Source organism: Sceloporus undulatus, chromosome 7, assembly GCF_019175285.1.
Source record: "Sceloporus undulatus isolate JIND9_A2432 ecotype Alabama chromosome 7, SceUnd_v1.1, whole genome shotgun sequence".
Classification (NCBI taxonomy): Eukaryota; Metazoa; Chordata; class Lepidosauria; order Squamata; family Phrynosomatidae; genus Sceloporus; species Sceloporus undulatus.
The window spans coordinates 23340522-23360726 of NC_056528.1; the positions used below are offsets into that span (position 1 = coordinate 23340522).

The window sequence follows — 20205 nt, forward strand, 5'->3', positions numbered from 1 at the left end:
GGTTCGCTCTTTAAGAACGCGATCCAAGGAGGCCCTGGATGCCCAAAAGACCCACAATGGGCCTCAGACCAGGCCCCTAGAAGAAGCCAAAATGGCTAAGTCAAGGCTGTATTCACCAGAAACCAAGCCTCATTGGGAAGAACGGCAATGCTTTGCAAAGTTGAAGGCTGGCTGAGAGAGTGTCACCTGCCCAAGGCCTCCTGGGGGCTTCCATGGCTGAGGCAGGATTCGAACCCTGGTCTCTAGAATGCAACACCCAAACCTGTGTACGCTGGCACCTAAAATGCAATGGGGTTAAAGTACCCATAACTCAGAATAAAGGAAGTGAAGGTACCAAAAGCAACAAGGCCCAGCCCTGGCCCTCAAAATGGACATTGTTCTCAGCAACAAGGACAAGAAGTGAATGCCTGTCTAATTGACACAGAGTCTAATATGGAGTCTCCCAGGAGCAACTGATTAAAAAATGATCCTAGTCCTGGCCTGCAGTTGGGGATAATGGGAGCTGGAGTCCAAGGAGCCCTCCCTCCATTGGTGCCATGCTCCTGCTTGGCCCCTTTAATACTGGTTTGTTTTTTGGAGGCTATTAATGTTTTTGAGGGAGGACAGATGCACGTTTGTGTTCATTTGTGTCGATGTCGAAAGTGTGCAAGAGAGAAAGCGCCGCTGTCTCTTTAAATATGCAAATAAGCTCTCCCCCGCCCTGGAAAAAGGGAGGGAGGGAACCGTCAGCGCTGGTGACGGACAGGGCGGGCGGCCAATCAGGAGCACGCTTGCCTTCCCTTTTGCAAAGCCAGGCTCTGCAGAGGCCCCGCCCCCTTGCCCCCCCTTTTGGCTGCAGGGGGGGTTCTCTTCTTTGGGAAAGAGGCTGAAGAAGGGAAGCGGAGCAGGTGCGGGATCGACGCGGAGCAGGAGCGGGAGGTGAGTACGCAGCCCTTGCCCCCCTTTTGCAGGCGCAGGGTTTGCAAAGGGAGCCCCCCAAGTGCAGAATGGCAAGGGCAAAGGGCCCCCCTTGGAGCCCCCCAGGCATTTGGAGAGAGCCACGCCCCCCGCCTTGGCTGCTGCAGCCCCCCCCAAAAAGGCAGTGTTTATTTGGTGGGGGCTCTCTCTCTTTCCTTCCAAGGAGACCCCCCCAAAGATATCAGGGGGGAAAACAGGTTGGGGAAAAAAGGGGGGGGGAATGGTGCACTGGATCCTCTCTGATGATAATAAAGGCAGAAGAGGCAAAGAGAGGGAAAGCAGGGCCATTGGCCAAGGCAGGTGCAGCCAGGAAGTGTGTGCCTTCTTGTGTGGGTTGTTGTGTGTTGTGTTTCTGCACAATCATCGATGGAGGAGGCTCTTCTGCCCAGGGCTCAGCCTCAGCCTCTGCCTCTCTCTCTCTCTGGGGCTGCTGCTGCTGATGCCTCCGATGCAGTGAGAGAGAGAGAGAGGGAAGGCATGGCCAGCACTGCCAATGGTCAAGGCTAAAGAGGAAGGAGGAGGAGGAGAGGAAAAGGAAGGGGAAAGGGAAAGGAAGAGGAGGAGGAAAGGGGGAGGAAGAGAAGGAAAAGGAAAGGAAGAAGAAGAGAGGGAAGAGGAAAAGGAAGGGAGGAGGAGGAGGAGGGGAAGAGAAACGGAAGAGGAAGAGGAGAATGAAGAGAAAGGGGAAGAGGAGAGGAAGAGGAGAAGGAAAAGGAAAGGGGAAAGGGCAAGGCCTTGGCAGGTGCCTTGTAGCAGGTGGGGCTGCTCCCTTGCAGAGGCAGCCATGGGTCCAGCCCACCTTTTGGGCAATGGGGGCCTTGGAGGAGGAGGAGGAGGTGACAGACCTCCAAGAAGGCCCCCCAAATCCCCAAAAGAGGGGCACCCCCAGACCCACCTCCCTCTTTTTGCCTATCTTTGCTTTTTGCAGACCTTTGGCCAGGATGCCCCTTCTCTGCCAATTCGGCAAAAGACGGCTGAGAGTCTGGGGGCTCTTGGGGGTCCGTTTCTGGGGATGATGGGTCCTCCTCCTCCTCCTCTGGAGCATTTGGCGCCCCTCTTTGGGGGAGGGTTGGCCAAAGGTCTGGTTCCTCCTTTCCCCCGGAGGACCTTGGACAGAGCAAACAAAGATAAATGCACATTTTGAAAAATACATCTATGTCATTTACCTCTCCAAAACAGCCGCCTGGATTTTTGACCCTTTTAAACTCTCAGACACCAAAAGAGGATTTCAGTGGCACTTATGCACCATCCACAGGTTTCTCCATGGTTTGAGTCTGCATCTGAGGGAGTTGGGTAAGAAAAAGGGGTGCCAGTGGACTCCAAGTCCCATCATCCCCCAACCATTGATCCCTATGGGTTTGAGGTCCCTGCCACCAATGACCCATCCCCTCAGTAGTGTTTTTTAAGCATCTTTTGTGAGGCATCTGGGGTCCAGCTGAGTGGAAAGGCAGCATATAGGGACAATAATGAATAAACGGATGGTTCAGAGGCTCCATTTTGCAGAATTGGATCTGGCCCAGGCTGAAACATCGGCCGAGGGACATCTCTGGGCCTCTGGCAATTTGGGCTCCTTGCTTGCAAATGTGGCAACTCTTAGGACACATTTCTCAGTACGCACCTCCATGGCCCAAATCTTTTCCCTTTCGGTTTGCATTTGGTGCGTCCAGATGATCCTAAATACTTTGGCCCATCCTGGGCAAAGTGTCCCATTTGTGGGCAGATTCCCAACTCTGGGTCAGGACTGGCTTTGTGGGCCAGAGCAAAGGAGAACAATATCACACATTTACACACGCTACAAAATGATAGAATGGTGATGGAGATCAGGGTTTGAATCCTGTCTTGGCCATGAAACCCACTGAGCGACTTTGGGCAATAAGTCACACTCTCTCAGCCTCAAGGGAAGGCAATGGCAAGCCCCCGCTGAACAATTTGGGTGGGTTTGCCTTAGCGTTGCTATAAGTTGGAAATGACTTGAAGGCACACAACAAATACCTTGGAAACATAATTGTTAACGTTGTTTTTGCTGTTAATTTGCTTTCATCTCCATGAAAACAAACCCACACACAAGGCTGCGTTTAGCCATTGCCCTGTTTCTTATTTAATGTTCATGTTGCAAAGTCGTTTTTGCTTTGCAAACTTCCTTTGCTCTGCAATTGTCAGCCATTTTCTTTGTTTTGGATTGAGCCTCATGCAGTTGCAATTCTGAGGCTTTGTTCTGGAAGCAAAAAAGCAAAGCCTCCTTCAGTGGAAAGGCCGGACTCTTCCCTTGGCTATTGCCCTTCCCAAAATCCACAGCCAGTGCTGCTTTTTCCTTTGGGATCTGCCAAAACGCCACAAAAAAAGAGTATGCCAGCCTTCAGATTCTACAGAGCTCTTCATCAACATTCAAAGTGATACTGAAAAATGGAAAAGAGTTCTGCAGGACTCACAAGTGGCTCACTTTTGTTTTATTTGCACTGATGGTTTTGCATAGAACATGGCTAGAATGGGATATTTTTCTGCAATGTTTTGGTTGTCGCCTCTGCCCCACAAAGAAGGTCTGCAATGCTGTGCGTTTCTTCCCATGAAGATGCTTCAGACTTTGACCATGCTGCTTTTTGCATCTCTTTTCCTCCAACCTTCCTGCAAGAGCATTCACATTTCCTGTAGCTAGAAACAAACAGTGCGCCAGGGCAGCGGTTTCATCCCTTAGGCCCTAGCTTTCTGTCTGCGGGGACGATGTGCTTTCGCTTCCTGCGGAGGACGGTTCAGGCATGCAATCCTCCAGCTGCAGATTCTGCACAAATAACCTAGCTGTCTGGTTTTGTGAGGGTTGTAAATGATTTTGCACATTCGGTTCAGAGGACTGTCCAGTTGCATGATCCTTTATATTAAGGGCATTCTAGGTCCCCCGTTGTGGGGTTTTCAGTATATTTTGGGCTATGTTTTCTTTGCTAGACTGTTCAGTCATGGGATCCTTCATACTCTTCCCTGACACTCTAGCTTTCTCTCTGCGTGGATTTTATATTTTTGCTCATTTGATTTGGAGAACCACCATCAGAGTCTGCCTTTCTCTGCACAGGGTTTTCAAATTTTCCATTTGTTTTCTTCAGCCGTGCAATTGCATGTCTTCAGACCAAAGCCATAGACAACCCAAACCTAGGCTGACCTCTATGAGCCTCTGGGGCAACAGGTTGCATTCCTCTTTGCAGACCAGGAAAGAATGTGAGTTATTTATGAAGGAAGCAGGTGGCAGGGAAAGGGAGGCCATGGCTGCAGTCCACTCCAGGCAAAGCCTTTAGACCGAGACAAGCAACAACAACAATCTCTCTCTCTGTGTGTGAGTGCATGCATATTATTAGTCATTATTAGTATTATTATTTATTAATACCCTGTCTTTCTCCTGATATAGGGACTCAAAGCTGCCGCCTGGTCATTTGCACTGAACCATATTGCATTAGCTTTATAGGAATTACCTGGCTGGCCATACACTTCTGGCCTGAATTTAAGGTGCTGCTCATGGCATTGCATTTGCATTGCAGAATTAATGGCAGTTTGACACCGCTTTAATTGCTGTGGTTCCATGCTGTGGGACCCTGGGATTTGTAGTTAGTTGTGGCACCTGAGGTCTCTGACAGCAAGGGCAAAATGTGTCATGAAACTACAAATTTCATTACCTGCCTCGATCCTCAAAAAGGGAGAGGCGGGATATAAATAAATATTTTATTATTATTATTATTTATTAAATCCCTGGATTCCATAGCATTGAGCCATGGCAATTAGAGCGATGTCAAACAACATCATTTCTGCAGTGTAGACGCAGCCCTAGATAGCTCCTTCCTTCCTTCTCTTCCCTTCTCTCTTCGTCTTCCAGATTTTATCCCATAACTCCCATCTGAAAAGTCCTGCCAGTTTTTATCTTTGAATTCACAGATATTCCTTCCCAACAGTTATCAGGCTGGGGACTGATAGTCAACTTCCATTTTTGCTGACAGAACCCTGAAAAAGCACTTGCAGGGAAAAAAGCAAGCTGGCTTTGCAAGAGCAGCTGGGAAGGAAGCGTGTGACTAAAGCTCTCTTGGGGAACGATGGGAAGCAGTCTCTGCAAAAGATGGTGGGCGACCAGAGGGTCTCTCTTGTGATGCTTTTCATGCCGAGGAGAATGGTGTGGTTGTCTCTTCCCTTCTGTCTCCTGCAGCCAAGAAAGGGAAGCAAACAAATGAGAAGCCACTCCCCCATTTCAGGAACTGGGTTCTAATCCCCTGCATTTGGTTCTGGACACCTTTCCGTCATCTGGGCATCTTTTTCTCCTCTCTGCAGGGTGAGTTCCCCGGTGCTCCCTCGAACACAGGACCTGGGAGAATGAGCCAGCGGCAGGCCTTCCTCCATCACTTTTGGGTAAGGAGCCAAAGGGGCCCCCTCCCCAGTTATTTAGCAACCCTTTTCCCTTTTGGTGGCAGCGGGACACTAGGAGTTAGAGCTAGAAAGAAAAGGAAAGAAAAGAATGAAAGAGGCTACTTGGCTCCTTTTTATAGTTTTTGGGAAGCCTAGTCTGTCCTGCTTAGGGTTGTCTGAGGAAACACAGGACTCCTGTCTCCATAGTGGCTGCATAAAAGAGAGTGAAGAGGTGGCATGATGTAGTTGTTCTGGTGTCATACCCGGGTTCAAATTCTGTCAGTCCTGAGAACTCCCTGAGTGCCCTTGGGCAAGCCAGGCACTTCTCTCAGCCTTTGAGGAGGGCAAGGGTGGCAAGGTTCTTATAACAATTGTGGGTCAGTCTGGCATAATGGCTGGACAAAGGTTTGAGGGGATGCTTTGATTGAGATTTCCTGCATGGCTGGGGGTTGGACTGGATGGCCCTTGTGATCTCTTCCAACTCTACGATTCTATGAGTCTCAATCGGCCATGAAACCGGCTGGGTGCCCTTGGGCAGGTCATACTCTCTCAGCCTCAGAGAAAGGCATTGGCAAGCCCCCTTTGAACAAACCTTCCCAGAAAGCCCTGCAATGGATTCCTCTGAGAGTTGGCATATGAGAAGTGAGAATTTGAGACAAGCCACACAGCTGATGCCCCTCCTTCTACACAGCCATTAAAGGGAGAGGAGCCTCATTCCTTGCATCACATGGCACCCCTGAGTCCCCTCTCCCAAATATCTCTGGAGAACCTGGGTTGGCAGTCCCCTGTCTGCTTCAGCCTTGCCCTGATAAAGCAAGTGGCAAATTCACCCGTTCCTCTTCTCTCGTTTCCTGTTTTGGGGCTGTTGGTGGTTGTTGTTGGGGCCGGAAAGGAGGGCGGTTTCAGCCCCATCTGTTGCACATCTCTCTCTGTGTGAGAGAAGGTGCCATCCTGTGACACGACCCAAAACCTGGTAGAGGAGCCTTGAAAAGCTTTGGGGCACAGCAGCCACACTAGTAGAAAGGCATTTGGGAGCTCAGTGTGCCAGGACCCCTCTGTCCTGGGTCCAGGTGATACCTTTACCCCACACGTATCAAGCTCAAGGTAGATTTGCATTCTGTGCGCACTCTTGGCTTCAGAGATTGTTCAGACGACAGAGTTACTTTCTTGAGCTGGGAGGCTGGAACAGCTGGAATCCCCCAGAAAAAAGGACTGTTTTATTTCCCCATATTGTTCCCCAAACTTTTGGGAGTGGTTCCTCTTTCTTAGAGGAGTGCGCATGTTATGTGCGGAAGAGCTTTGCAGAGGGAAGAGCAGAGAGTGGAAGGCGGCAGGAGAAAAGCAAGAAGCCCTTGGCAAGGCAGCTTCGATAAGGAGGCCATTAAGGCACAGGAGCCTTTATATGGACTGGGGCCTTGAAATGGATGCCTAAAACCTCACAAAGTGGTGGGCCAAGGGCAGAGGGCAGAGGGGTTGCTTTGCGGGGTGTCCGTCTGTCCATCTGCAGTCCTCCTGTTTCCACCCCTTCCTCTACTGCTTTCCTTTGCACAGCATCCTCTGTTTCTATCTTTATTATTATTATTATTACTTTTGAATTTTCCATTCCTTTGTACAAATATTGGTCCATTTTAAAAAAAAATTAATGTACAGCATCTATTGTCTTCTCCAAACCTTAATAAAAACCGTAACTCAATTTGCAATACTCACTGAAACCCTTTATGTGCTCATATAAGTCATGCTTTCCCACTATAATCCGTCCTAATCAGTTAATCTTCCTCGTAATCTACAGCTTTTTAACTTGAATTCCTAAACTATCAATGAACATGTTTATATATATATTTCATAGCAAGGGCCGTCAACTATCCATATAAATTTGCTCTGCTCTGGGCCCACAACAAACTCCAACTCCCAGAATTCCATAGCCTTGGGCCAGGGCAGTTCAAGTGGGACCAAACTGGGTTATTTATCCAGCGTGGATGCAGCCTTGGTGGGTCCACATTGCCTGGACCCCTTTTCACCCTTTTTGTGTTTTCCTAGGATCCCAAGAGCTAAGACGAGGCCCGGCCTCAACCTGCGCCATCAACATGTCGTATTTTACCAACCATTTTTGGGTAAGAAATCCCACATTGTGTGGGCAGTCGAGATGTGAATTGCTGTGTTGTTGCTCGTTCTTGTGCATGAAGTCAAACCGTTCCAATAGTACTTTCCCCATTGTGAGAAAATGCAGAGATACATGCGCAGAACTCTTCCAATATTTGCCCTTTGAGAAGCCATTAGTAATTCTGCACAGAAATACACATAGTTTTTCTGTTTCTCTCCTTGGAGGAAAGAATGGTTTTTTTTAATGCAAAAATGCACCTGCATAAAAAATAGGCTCTGGTGCAACAACAAACTGCGGTTCCCAGGATTCCACAGGATGGAGACGTGGCTGTTAAAAGTGGTGTCAAAACTGGGTTATTTATGCAGTGCGGATGCAGCCTGAGCACATCATCTCTTGTGTTGAAAACACTGGTGTGCCAGATTGTGTTTTATGCACAACACCAATATTCTGTATGTGTTTATGTTTGTAGAGTCATCTCTTTGTTAATGGACTGAAATAGTTCATTTGGTGGAAAGTACCCTTTTCCAGCCTGATGCCATGGATGCGTGTATGTATGCATGACTGCAAGTCCCATCATTACCAGCCCCTTTCTGACCAGATGGTTGGGGATGATAGGGGTTGCAGTTACACACGCGCACACACACACACACACACACACACACACACGTTAAAGGCAGAAGGCAGCAGGCAGGAGAGGGCTGGCATAAGTACCCATCCTGGACGGAAATGGCTTTGTTGATCCCCAGCTCTTGGCGCTGAGGAGCTCCCTTTCTGCATGAGGGGAATGTTGTTGTTATGTGCGAGGATTGCCTTGCTTTTAGAGGTTTCCTCGTTGGCTCAGGTGGTTTCCAAACATCCTTGACTTCTTCTTCCTCAGGGCTGTAAAAGAGGTAAACACAGAAAAGCAGAAGAGAGCCTCTCCCTGGGACTCCCTCAAAAAGGGAAGGGCACTTTGTCCTCCAGGCCACAGCTAGCGTCCCCCCCCCCCACCACCAAAAGGGGCCCCCCCCCCCCCTTGCCCCAAGGGGCTGCGGCCGCCCCCCCCCCCCCCCAATTTCCCAGCTTTCCTTTCCTCCTCATAGGCTCCATTACTGGCAATGAAGAGCGTGGGGGGATTTCGAACAGGCCTGGGAGGGGTCTTTCTTCCCTCCTCCCCCCAAAATGGTCACGACTCCCTCCCCCCACGACGGATGGATGCCACTCTCACCCCCTTCGCCACCTACTCCTCCCAGGCGTCTTGCATCCGTGTCGCTTGGCAACCATCTCCAGTGGCAACGGGAAAAGCAAGGTGCCTCCGATGCCCAGGTGGCAAAAGAGGATGGGTCTTTGCATAAAGGGGGACTTGTTGCCGCTTCCCTTCTCCCCATTGTATGCTCTTCTGCCTGGCTGGCAATGACTGGGGAGCAATGGCTTCCCATTCAAAGTCACTGCCTTATGCTGAGCCTGGTGCAAGTGCAGCTGACTCTCCAAATTTTCTAGCAGGACCCTCCCTGAGACCCACCCAGAGATCCCTAGTCTTTGTCTTTGGAGGGGTCTCCTGTCTTTTCTGCCCACTGCTTGCTTTGAGGTTTGGAAATTTTTCAAAGGGAAGGACAAAGTTATCCTGTCTTAAAAAGCAGAGCTGTACCTTCCTTTTGCAAAGGGATGACCCCCAGGAGACACAACTCGTCCCTTTTTTCTGGATAGTCCCACGCTTTGACCACCATCCATCTGTCTGTCCATCCATCCACCCCAAAGCAGATCTTGGTGTTGAAACTATTATCCCACTGCAAGGAATGCCAGGCATTTTTAAAACACCAAGATATGTTTTGGAATGGATGGATGGATGGATGGATGGATGGACGGACGGACACCAATGGATGGATAATTAAATGCTAAGATGAGACTCATCCAGACCACGGGCTGCCAAAAAGACAGAATAATGGGTCAGAGAACAAATTGAGCCCAGACCTTCCCTAGAAGCAAAACAACTCATATGTCACACTTTGTGAGTGAATGTGATTCCTTAGGAAAAGCGATAATGCTTGGTCAAGTGAAAGGCAATAGGAAAAGAGGGATGGACTCCATTAAGGATGCTCTGTCTGCCCTGAGTTTTGCAAGACCTGAGTTGGGCAGCAGAAGATCAAAGGGCCCTTAAAAATCTGTCACTCTCTCAGAGGGTTACCATAAGTCAAAGCTGGCTTGATGCAAATATCCGCTTTGTTTTAGCCGTTGCAAGAAGAGAGAGCCTGTTCTGATAATGATGGTGAGGAGGAGGACTGGAGATCCCCTCCCTCCCTCTCTTTCTTTCTCTTTCTCTCTCTATTTCTCCCTCCTTTTCCCGGAGTGGCACAGCCCTGATGCCCTTGGGCTTGTTTACTCTGCGGCTGGCACCGCCTGGCAGCAAGGGAGGCATCCCGAGGAGGAGCAGATGCCGGGCTTTTGGAGCCGTCATAGCAGATTCTTGGCCTGTTTCTACAGACTGCATCCTCACAGCCCTGCAGGTTTTTGAGATTGACCGGGCGCATACAAAGAGATGCAAGGAGCACAGCGAAGGAGGAAGGCCTAGTGTCCAGATCCCAGTGGTGGGCAGTCTTTCCCCCCAGGACAGTGGTGCCCAAATGCCATCAAGCATTGCCACAGCAATGCACCCAGCGCAAGGAGGGACTTATAGAAGGTAGAATGAGAGAGTAGTAGAAATAGAAGGGACACCCCAGGCCAATCTATTCCAGCCCCATTTTGCTATGCAGGAATGCACAACTCAAGCACCCCCCAGAGATGCCCACCATATAAAGACCTGCAAAGAAGGAGAGTCCTTCACCCTCTGAAGCAGCCCATATTCCACTGTCAATGCTCTTACAATTCAAGGCATCCTTCATAGCACTGCTTTCCTAGCAGTTTGGGTCCATTGGTTTTTGTTTTTGACAGGCATTTGGCTTTTTGCCTGGGTGGGAGCTGCTCCAAATACTGCCAGGGTCCTGATCCTTGTCTTTTTGTTTCCCTCTCTTCACAGGGGGAGAAAAACCATGGTTTCGATGTCCTTTACCACAACATGAAGCATGGGCAGATCTCAGCCAAGGAGCTGGCGGATTTTGTGCGGGAGAGGTACAGAGTGGCCAGGGGTCTCTGTGCTTCGGTGCCCCTTTTCCTTCCTCTCTGTCTTCTCTCTTGTGGCTTGCACTTCCTTTCTCCAGATCTTGGGAGAGTTACTTTTTGGTTCCCACAAAGGATTCTAGGATTCTGACAAGTTAAAACACACCTCCCCTGAGTTCAATGCATGGCTCCTTCTTGCTTTATCTTCACAACAACATACTTGCAGGCCAGGCCAGGCCAGGCATGTGTTGCAGTGAGGTTCTCGTCCATCATTTTAATGGCTTTCCTCTCCTTGTTCCTTCTCCAGGGCGGCTGTGGAAGAGGCCTACGCTAAATCCATGGTCAAGATGTCCAAGCTGGCCGGCAACTGCACACAGCTGGGGTGAGCGACAGCCGTGTGGGGCAGGAGATGTCGATGGAGAGGGGGGCAGAGGGAGGCCGACGTCCTCAGGCAGCCAAAATTGGGCACCCAGGGGGTTCTCCAACCTGGAGTCCAAGTCAAGAAGGGGCCCACCATTGTCCTTGCTGTGTATTTCTTGCATGCCCCCTTGTTCACCCGCTCTCCATTGCCCTCCTAGGACTTTTGCCCCACTTTGGGAGGTCTTCCGCATCTCTTCGGACAAGCTGGCCCTCTGCCATGCTGAGCTGGTGAAGAAGCTCCAGGACCTCATCAAGGAGATCGGACGATACGGAGACGAACAGCTGCGCGCCCACAAAAAGGTAGGGGTTTCATGTGTTTGTGTGTGTTTTGGGTCCCCTGCCATTGGAAAAGGTATTAATGCCTCTCTTGGAAACCAGAGGAAGGGGAGGAGGGAGCTAAACCTATTTGACCATTTTGGCCTGGCTCCTGGAACTTCTTAGAAACTGAATTTGGTCCTTGGGGAGGGCTGAACGGGGATCTGCTCTCTCTGCAAAACCAATCCTGCTCAGAAGGAACTGCAGCTGAATGGAGAACTTCGTGTTTCCCCAAAAGAAGGAACCAGACGTCCTCTGGCAAGCTAGAATACTTTGCAGCCTTCAAAAAGGGTAGTAATGATCAGCTTTCTTCTTTGACAAACAGGCTCAAGTCCGGTTTAGGTCCCCACTTGAGTGGGATTTATTATGCGTTCTGCCACAGTTCAGCAACTGACCCTACAAACTGGCTGATCTAGGTGGGACTCACATGCAGGATGTGGCCTCAATTGGAACCTGAGCCTTCTGCTTATGGTGGGACTCCAACACCCATCACCTGAAGCTGGGGCTGATGTGACCTGGAGTTGTCCCACAGTGTCTGTGACCTGGAATCCCTCTCCCCCTGGTCTTGCTGTGAAAATCCACACACAAACTCTTTGTGGTTTTCCTTCTTGTCCCTTCAGTCCAAGGATGAAGTGACCGGGACCCTGGAGGCGGTCCAGACACTGCAAGGAGCCACCCAGCACCTCCCAAAGGCCAAGGAGAACTTTCACAGCCGGTACCAAGAGCTGGAGAGGCTCCGCAGGGAGGGTGCCAGCCAGAAGGAGATCGACAAGGTAGGTCTCAGGGACTTATGGATTTATTCAGGGGCAACCGTGACAGTGGGGTGTGTGTGAGAAAGAGAGAGATCAGAATTGCCTTGGCTTTTTTGGCTGCTGCTTCACACTCTTGACTTGTCTTTAGTTTGTGGTATAAGGAGACCCATAGATGCTTTCTGCATCTGCTATTTGTTGTATGTGTTGTCTGCATTGCCTTATATTTTTGTCTCATGCTTTTGCATTAAAAAAAAATCACTCAAAGCAGGATCATAACCATAAAACCATTGCAACAGGCCACTAAAAGTCCTCATAGTAATCCGCCCAGGGCTACCTTTGCCTCCCTCTCTCTAGGCTGAGCTAAAGTCCCGGAAGGCGGTGGAGGCCCTTCGGCGGGCGGTGGAGAAGTACAATGCGGCACGCGGTGACTTCGAGCAGAAGATGCTGGACTCTGCCGTGGTACGCAAAGGGGCCGGAGGATGCTGGGTGGACAGCGGGTGTGACGGGGATCCCGTTCCCTCTGCTGACCATGAAGCAGACTGGAGAATAGACGTAACATGCTAATTGTTTTTAAGCACAGAGCACAACTAGGGAAAGCGCTGTCTCTCTGCAACTCCCAGAATCCCCAAACCAGCCCTGCATGCCGGAAGGTGTAGTCCAGTTAGGGGAAATATTTCCCCAGCTCCGAAAGATAAACCAATTTACACTTGCTTGGCAGCCACTTCCAACATATTTACTCTCCTGCTTTTCTGGACTGTGAATTCCATCGCCCACTCCAGCCAATCCAGAGTAGTAAACTGACGTCTTCTTTTTGCTTCAGCGTTTCCAGGAGGTTGAGGAGTTCCACCTGCAGCACATGAAGGCCCTCATCGGGTCCTACGTCCACTCCGTCGAGGACACCCATGTCCAGATCGGACAGGTGAGCCAGCAAGAATCCCCAAAAGTGGGCAAGGGAATGACCTGGGAGGCCTTCTCAGAAGAGAGTGTGGGGCAGACCTTGTATGGGACCCAGCCCTTATATACTTGGTGGGAAGCTCTGCTGTGTCAGCAACCCACCAATCTTGGATGAGCTAATGCACCTCAAGATTTCATCTGATCTTCTTTTTTTTACTGAGACTGGATAAATGTAATTTTTTACATGGGAACAGCAGCCCTCCAGAATCCTCCCCATTCTTCTAGTATGGTCACAGAGAGCAAAATAGCAACTTCTGCAAGCTCAGTCCAGGAGCGTGGCCAGGATCTGGCTAGGTGTCCCTGGCTCATAACATCTGAAATTTCGGGTGGGAATGAACAGCTTTGTTGGCCTGGGTCATGGTCAGGTAAAGGTTCACCTTTTTTGGACCACAACTCTGGGAGTAGCAGTCCCCCAAAAGAGTAATTTCCGCCAGGATAGCTTGTGTTGTGGATAGCTGCCAGCTTAGTTATGACAGAACAAACTTTGAGGATATGGTTCAGCACCTTGGATGGTCCTGCCAAATTTAGGAGAGGGTCCAGCCTTCCCCCAATACTGGCACGGGCTCAAGGTTTACCACCGTCTGCAGAATGGCGGCTTGGAAGGGAAACTGAAGCCGAGGGGTTTCCTCCTGAGTCTGTTGCTGTTCCTCACCAGGTCCATGAGGAGTTCAAGCAGAACATGGAGAACATTGGGGTGGAGACCCTCCTGCGCAACTTCGCAGAGAGCAAAGGGACCGGATGCCACCCACCAGGTGAGCAACTTGAGAGTGCTCCAAGTCCCGGATGGCTTGTTATTCAGGACAGCAACTTGGATGTAGCACGTTAAAAGTGGTGCTGTGAGTTTATATTTAAAAATGGGTAATAACAGCAGGGCAAAGTCACATTTCATGATCAAGTCACAAGCAATGGCTGTTTGTTCTTGTGCACCTTTTCTGCCTTTTTGGTGGAAAAAATGAAAGCTCTGTTGATGTTCATCCCCTTTTCCCCAATCCAGGACCCCTGGACTTTGAGGAGATCAGCATGACTCCTGTGCAGGAAGGCAAGTACGTCTGAATGCTGAGGATCAGCACCGCAGGTCTGTCCAAAATGGGTGGCTATGGGGGGACGATGGGCTCTGGAGTGGAGTGGAGAACGGGATCTGCCAGATCTATACGGTCGAAGTTGTGCAGAGGAGGACAAAATCAAGGCCCTTAAACACAAAGACCATCATCTCAACAAGGTTAAGATACAGTTAGTCAGCCACCCTTGGACCGGTAGAAATCTTGGTTTTATGCAGTCTAGTGGAAACATGGATTTAGTACAACTGATAGTAAATTATAACACAACATTTTGGGGTGATCAGTTGTTGGAGAACCTGTGTAAGCCTTTGGCTTTCACAACACTGTTTATCACCTGTTTCTCCTCCTTCCGTAGGTCCCAAACGCACCCGCAGCAAGGCCTTCCGCATCCCTGGCCTGGGCCGGAAGGAACGCGAGCGGGACTCTGTGTGAGCAAAAGCCCCTGCCCTTCCCTTCCCTTCCTGGGCTTTATACATGGAGAGGGGTGCCTTCCATTTGGCTCTCTTGCCTCTCCAAAAGAGTAACTCTGCATCTCTCCTTCTTTTTCTTCTTTGGCCAGGGAGTCTCCGGATGCAGAGTCAGGGGTAAGCCATCATCCCTGTTCACAAAGACAGGGCCTCCTTTGAGACTCCATTTGCTTCCCCATCAACACTACTATCCCATTATTATTATTGGGGGGATATTTCATAATGGAAAAAAGCCAGCCAAGACCTGGCACGGATCCACTGCCCACTGCCTTGGCACCCACCAGCTACTGCTGGCATCTCCCCATGTCTCTGATAACAGTTCTCTCCCTTCAGCTCCCAGAAGTCGATGAGGAGGGATTCACCGTCCGGCCTGAAATGGACCGGAACGATATCCTTTGATATTTGCGACACTTTGAGCTGGAGAAGGGGGTTGGGTTGACCTTTGAGAATGACAGGGGGTCCGACTAGATAGCTTCTGGGGTTACCTCCTATGATTCCCTTTATTCCAAGAAAGGTTCCTATCATGCCCTTCCTGAGGCTGAAAGAGAGTGGTTTGAACCCAGACCTCCAGTGACTTTCTGTGGCTGAGCCGAGTGGATTTGAACTATGGTCTGCTGGAGTTCTGCTCCAGCACCAAACCACTACATGTGCTCTCTCTCTCTCTCTCTCTCTGTATATGTGTGTGTGTGTGTGTGTGTGTGTGTGTGTATATATATATATATATGTTTGTATATATATATGGTCAAATATTTTGTTATATTGAACAGTATGTTTAGAAAGAGATAGTTTCCGTGTATTTCTTAATGCAATCTCTTAAGTGGCTTCCATTGAAATAAACCTCTAGCACAAAATAAGAGCAATGTCCCAAATATAACAAGATACACACACACACACACACACACACACTCTGAGCAAATGGCTGAGGCAACCTCATCCACCTGGCAAGCCAAACCCAGGCACAGAAACTGTCTTGAAGAGACGCTTCCATGGCGCCATTTCCCTTGACTCGGTAGCTGCACGGGAAGCCGCCCCACGGCTCTGTTCCTCCAGTGACTCGGACTACGACGATGAGGAGCCCCACAAGTTCTACATCCGGATCAAGCCGGTCCAGCCCCGAGAGCGGGCCAGCAGCGCCGCAGCCGTCGAGCAACTCAAGGCCTCCGTGGGGAACCTCATCCTGCCGCCCAGCGTTGGGGTAAGGGGCTGGAACTTTGGGGACCCAGGGTCTTTGGGGGGCAAGGTCAGTGTGGCTGGGACAACGTTGCCACAGCCATGCTGCAGGGTACTTTTAGGAACATCCTGGAGGTAGTGCAGGCATGGCCAAGTTAGTTAGCTTTTCCTGTTGTTGTTGTTGTCCCCATCATTGTACCCCCTTTCCCCCAGGGACTTAGTAGGATTTTGGGCATTGGGGTATTTGCAAATGTTCCTTAAATCCCTGCTTCCTTTCCATGCTTACATGTTGTGGTGTGTGAACACACTTCATTGTGGCTCCAACGTGCCTTCCAGATTTGGGTTGTCTTGTGTGGGAGTGGATATGGGTAAGGGGCATGTTGGGTAATGCAAAAGAGGGATGCGTCCTCCACTTTCTCCTTGCACCCCATTTTCCATCCCCTGACGTCCCTCCTCTCTTTCCCTCTTTTTCAGTCCACGGTGAAACGACACTCATCCCGTAAGTCCCTTGTTTTCACCTACCCCTTGGTTTATCCAATGTCTGTCCATGGCTCAGTGTGTATCTTTAAGGGGCCAATGGGAAATCTCTTTTTGGGGGGGACAATACAGTGCATCTTCAAAGTGGGGTGGGCAATGCATTTTCCTACCCAAGTAGGCTTGCAGCTCCTGTCAGCAAAGGATACTGGGAGTTGCAATCCAACATCTGGCAGGGGAGAGAGAAACAGACAATTACATTGTACTGGGAGTGTAAAGAAAAATGGTGCAAAAATAAGTGTTTTGGTTTTGCACCATTCCTTTTTGAATATATGAGCAGGAAAGAGGATGATATGGGTGTGAATGTCTATATTTCTATCACTTCTTTCAGGCACAAATCCTCTTTCTTCCTCCTCCTATTTTCTTTTCCTCCTCTCCTCCCTTTTATCTTTCTCTTCTTCCTCCTCCTCCTCCTCCTCAATTCAGTTATCTTTACCCCAAACCAGGACTCAGGTCAGCTTAGAGGAATCAGAGGCAATCCCTGTGAAATCCCATGCACAGCATCACCAAAACTCTCTTCTTTCCCCTTTATTTACCCCCAGGACATTTAAGAGCCCTCGCTTCTTCTTCCGCGGCCGAAGCAGACTCTGACCGGGTCCCAGTTCCAGGTGAGAAAGATTTATTTGGAAGAGAAATGGACAAGAAAGAAACACAAAGCAATCGCTTCCATCAAACTAATCTTTGATTTCCTTCCTTCCTTCCTTCCTTCCTTCCTTCCTCTGTACAGGTGACAAATCAGGAACCATGAAGACCCCTCATTTCTCCACCCGGACCAACAGGTACCACAAGCCCCTGATAAACAGACCCTTGAATCTATGAGGTGGTTGTGGTGGGTTTAATAGCTGGGCTTCAATACTTTACTCCCTCCCAAAAAAAACCCTCTGCATGCGGCATTTACTTGTAGAAATTGTTTGCAGGATTTATGGTCCATAGCATGGAAAAAAATTGGTGCATTCGTGGGATTTGACAAAATGTTGCCATATCCCACAGCTCAGCATGAAGGGTTCTGGGAGATGCAGTTCATAAAAGGAACATTTTCAGTTCTGAGACTGTGGGGTTTTCCCCTTAATATCCTCCCCCAAATGGAGATTATTTTTCTTCCCTTTCCAGCTGCAATGCCAAAGCTGAGCCGCAGGTCTTGCCTGTCAGTGCGCTTTTTGGACCTCCGCTGGAATCGGCCTTTGAAAACGAAGACTTTGCAGGTTATAAAATATGTTTCTTTTCCTGGGTTCAAGAAAATCATGAGCCCACAGAGTTTGGACTGTTAGCCACCTCTGCCCCATCCTCAGAAGAGAATATGGGGTTTTAGGGTCGGCATCTCAAAATTCAGGAGCTAATGGCTTTGTTGGTGGCTCCATAAATGTTGCTGGACTTTGCGTCCCATCAGCCCCAGTGGTTTAGGTGATGGGTGTTGGAGAGTGACAGATGGAGGAAGTCGGTTTTAATTTTGGGGATGGTCTCCCCCCTGCAGCCCCCCGTTCGTACCTCCTGGCCTCCAGCCCGTCTCCATTCTCTTCTTCATCTCCTGAGAATGTGGAAGACTCTGGCCTGGACTCCCCTTCGCACGCGGCCACCGGACCCTCCCCAGAGTCCCGCCTTTGGAGCCCCCGGCCGGCCACCCCACAAAGCCCTCCCAGTGGCAAAAGGGCCCCCAAGAGCAACCTTGGCCTCCGTGGTGACTGCTGCAGCCTCCCCTCCGAAGAAGGACCCAGCCCCTGGCTGCCCCAGCCGGCCTCCCGGGAGCTCCCTGGCTTTGCAGAGGAGCCGGACTGGGCCGACCCGGAGCCTGCCTGGCCGCCACCGGTGGGGAATCATGGTAACAACCCCCCCAGCAGCCGCGATGTGGACTCTCCGGACCCCTTCTCCTTAGACAGCGTGGCTGGCGGACGGCGGGTCTGGGCCGGCCGGCCTCGCAGCCCCAGTTCGGAGTGCCCGCCGCGGACGATCTGTGAACGGGACAGCTGCCTCTCGTCCAACTCGGCCTCCTCCTCCTCCTCTTCCCCAGCGCCCCCCAGCAGCAGCGGGGACTCCACCAGTCCTTCCCCTTGGGCCCCCCGGAGCCGAGACGCGGAGAGCAGGACCCCGGGGATCCCAGACGTTTCCTCTGAGCCTGGTGAGTGGCCTTGGGCTGGTCTGGCACCATGATGGACCAGTCTGGGAGGGAGGGAGAGAAGAAGCAAGAAAGATGGGCTATCAGAGTGCAAAGGATGGAGATCTCGCCCCAAAGACCTCACTGGGGTCCCACCAGGGTTTCAGTTACTCCCATGTCTCTTCCGTCTTTATTCCGCCTTTTCTGCCAGAATGCAATCCCAGTGCACAAATGTTAGAGAGCTCATTCCACACACCGGGACCCATGGTGGAACCTGTTTCTCCACATTGATTTATTCCTGTAAACATAAATATTTAATTGTTTATGGCCGCACATTGTATTCACACATCCAGGGCATTTCTTTATTGCTTTGGTCCCTCAGGGCTCATGGAGCGATACACCACTGATAAAAGCATTCTTGGAAACATTAAATATCGTGGGAGGTAACAGAATTGTGTTCCACTGTTATGTCCGCTGCCACTGCCCTGTGGAAGTTTCTGGATCTTCCAGGGTCTACTGGGGGTCTTAGTGACCTTTCCCCAATTTCTTTCCTTCAGCCAACCTTCCTCCATCAGCTGCAACCGGTTTGGCGACCATGGTGGCTCCCCCTCGGCGTTGCCGGGCAAAGAGGCCTTCGGCCATTTCGGCTACCTGCGTCGGCAGCGAGACGGTGAGCGGGCCAACGTCCAAGTCATACTCTCTCAGCTTCAGAGGAATGCAAAGGCTAAGCCCCTCTGAACAAATCTTGCCAAGAAAACCCATGATAGGTTCACCCTTAGCTCCCCATAAGTTGGAAATGCCTTGAAGGCGCAGAACATTGTCCATCCCTGGAATGCGGTATTGAATCTGGCCTTTAAATGGGGGGGGGGATTAGAACGGGCTTCACCCACCCCACCACACCCTCTATAACCCTCCCATGTTCTCCCCCCGCAGCCGCGTTCCCTGAGCCCCTCTCCACTCTGGGCTTTGTCGGGCCCCCCAAGGCTCCGGCAGCCTGACTGAAAGGGCCTTCTTCATGGCCACCCAGACCGGACTTGGTACGTACCCTGCGAGGCAGACCATCTGCGCCTGGAGGTCTGGGGGGGGCAAGGCTTTGGGGGGTGTAAGCGATTAACAACATAACAGTCATCCTCCCACCTGAAAAGGTAGAAATGGAAAGGTTTTCCTCATTAATTCAGTTATTAAGTTCTGCTTGTTTATTATTATAATAAATACATATTTTTAGTGAGTAACTGCATCTTTATGGGATCCAGAACAAGCTTTTGAGAGGTGTCTTTTATTTTCTTTTAAATTATATATCCATAGACACAGACACACGTTTCAAGTGCGAAGCAATTATTAATTTTAATTATGTGAACATCTCTATGCACCTCATAAATTGATCTTAAGTTTTTTTCTGTTGTTCACTTCATTGAACATTGTAATTATATATATATATATATATATATATATATATATATATATATATATATACCCAGCACACATTACCATACGGAATACAACCTTTCATTTCTGAATTTATCGTTCCTGGGTTTTGATTATCACGTACAAGACAGGCTCCCATCTTTGGTTTTACGACTATTGTTGTTTTGATGGCATTTTGTTGCCTTTGAAATTTTGACATTGTTGGAGCAGGGAATCCCTGGGACTCTGAGGCCAGATGCGGGCATCCAGGGAGCCAAAAGCAGCCCTGTCGGACCTTGGAAACAAACTTCTTTTTCTTAAATGGAGTCCTTCTTCCCAATCCTTTTTTCCTGGCAGTCTTGGCTGCATAACTCTGTGCTGTGACCCTTTCCTTCATTGGCTCTTGTTGCCTTTCCTTCCAAGGCATCTCCCGCGGTCCCTCTCCGGTGGTCCTGGGTGCGCAAGGTGGCTTACCCGTGGCAACCGCCTTTACTGAATACATCCATGCCTACTTCAAGGGCCACAATCCTGACAGGTA

General features: G+C 50.0%; 1 protein-coding gene across 2 annotated transcripts; it reads left to right on the top strand.

Annotated features, from left to right (window-relative positions):
* The first annotated feature begins 789 nt into the window (after positions 1-789).
* LOC121936007 (F-BAR domain only protein 1-like) lies at positions 790-20202 on the top strand. Of its 2 annotated transcripts, XM_042477763.1 has the most exons (24): positions 790-918; positions 5257-5334; positions 7369-7442; positions 10425-10516; positions 10812-10886; positions 11083-11224; positions 11860-12012; positions 12346-12450; positions 12812-12910; positions 13601-13697; positions 13940-13984; positions 14359-14431; positions 14563-14587; positions 14804-14858; positions 15490-15665; positions 16115-16139; positions 16717-16782; positions 16902-16953; positions 17285-17376; positions 17646-17990; positions 18180-18287; positions 18821-18933; positions 19197-19300; positions 20091-20202. In XM_042477763.1, the coding sequence occupies exons 3-23, from the start codon at positions 7416-7418 to the stop codon at positions 19263-19265; spliced, it is 2034 nt and encodes a 677-aa protein (XP_042333697.1). In that variant the 5' UTR covers positions 790-918; positions 5257-5334; positions 7369-7415; the 3' UTR covers positions 19266-19300; positions 20091-20202. The 2 variants fall into 2 exon arrangements, with proteins under 2 accessions (XP_042333697.1, XP_042333696.1); XM_042477762.1 differs by having other exon boundaries at positions 17646-18287.
* The last annotated feature ends 3 nt before the right edge of the window (positions 20203-20205 follow it).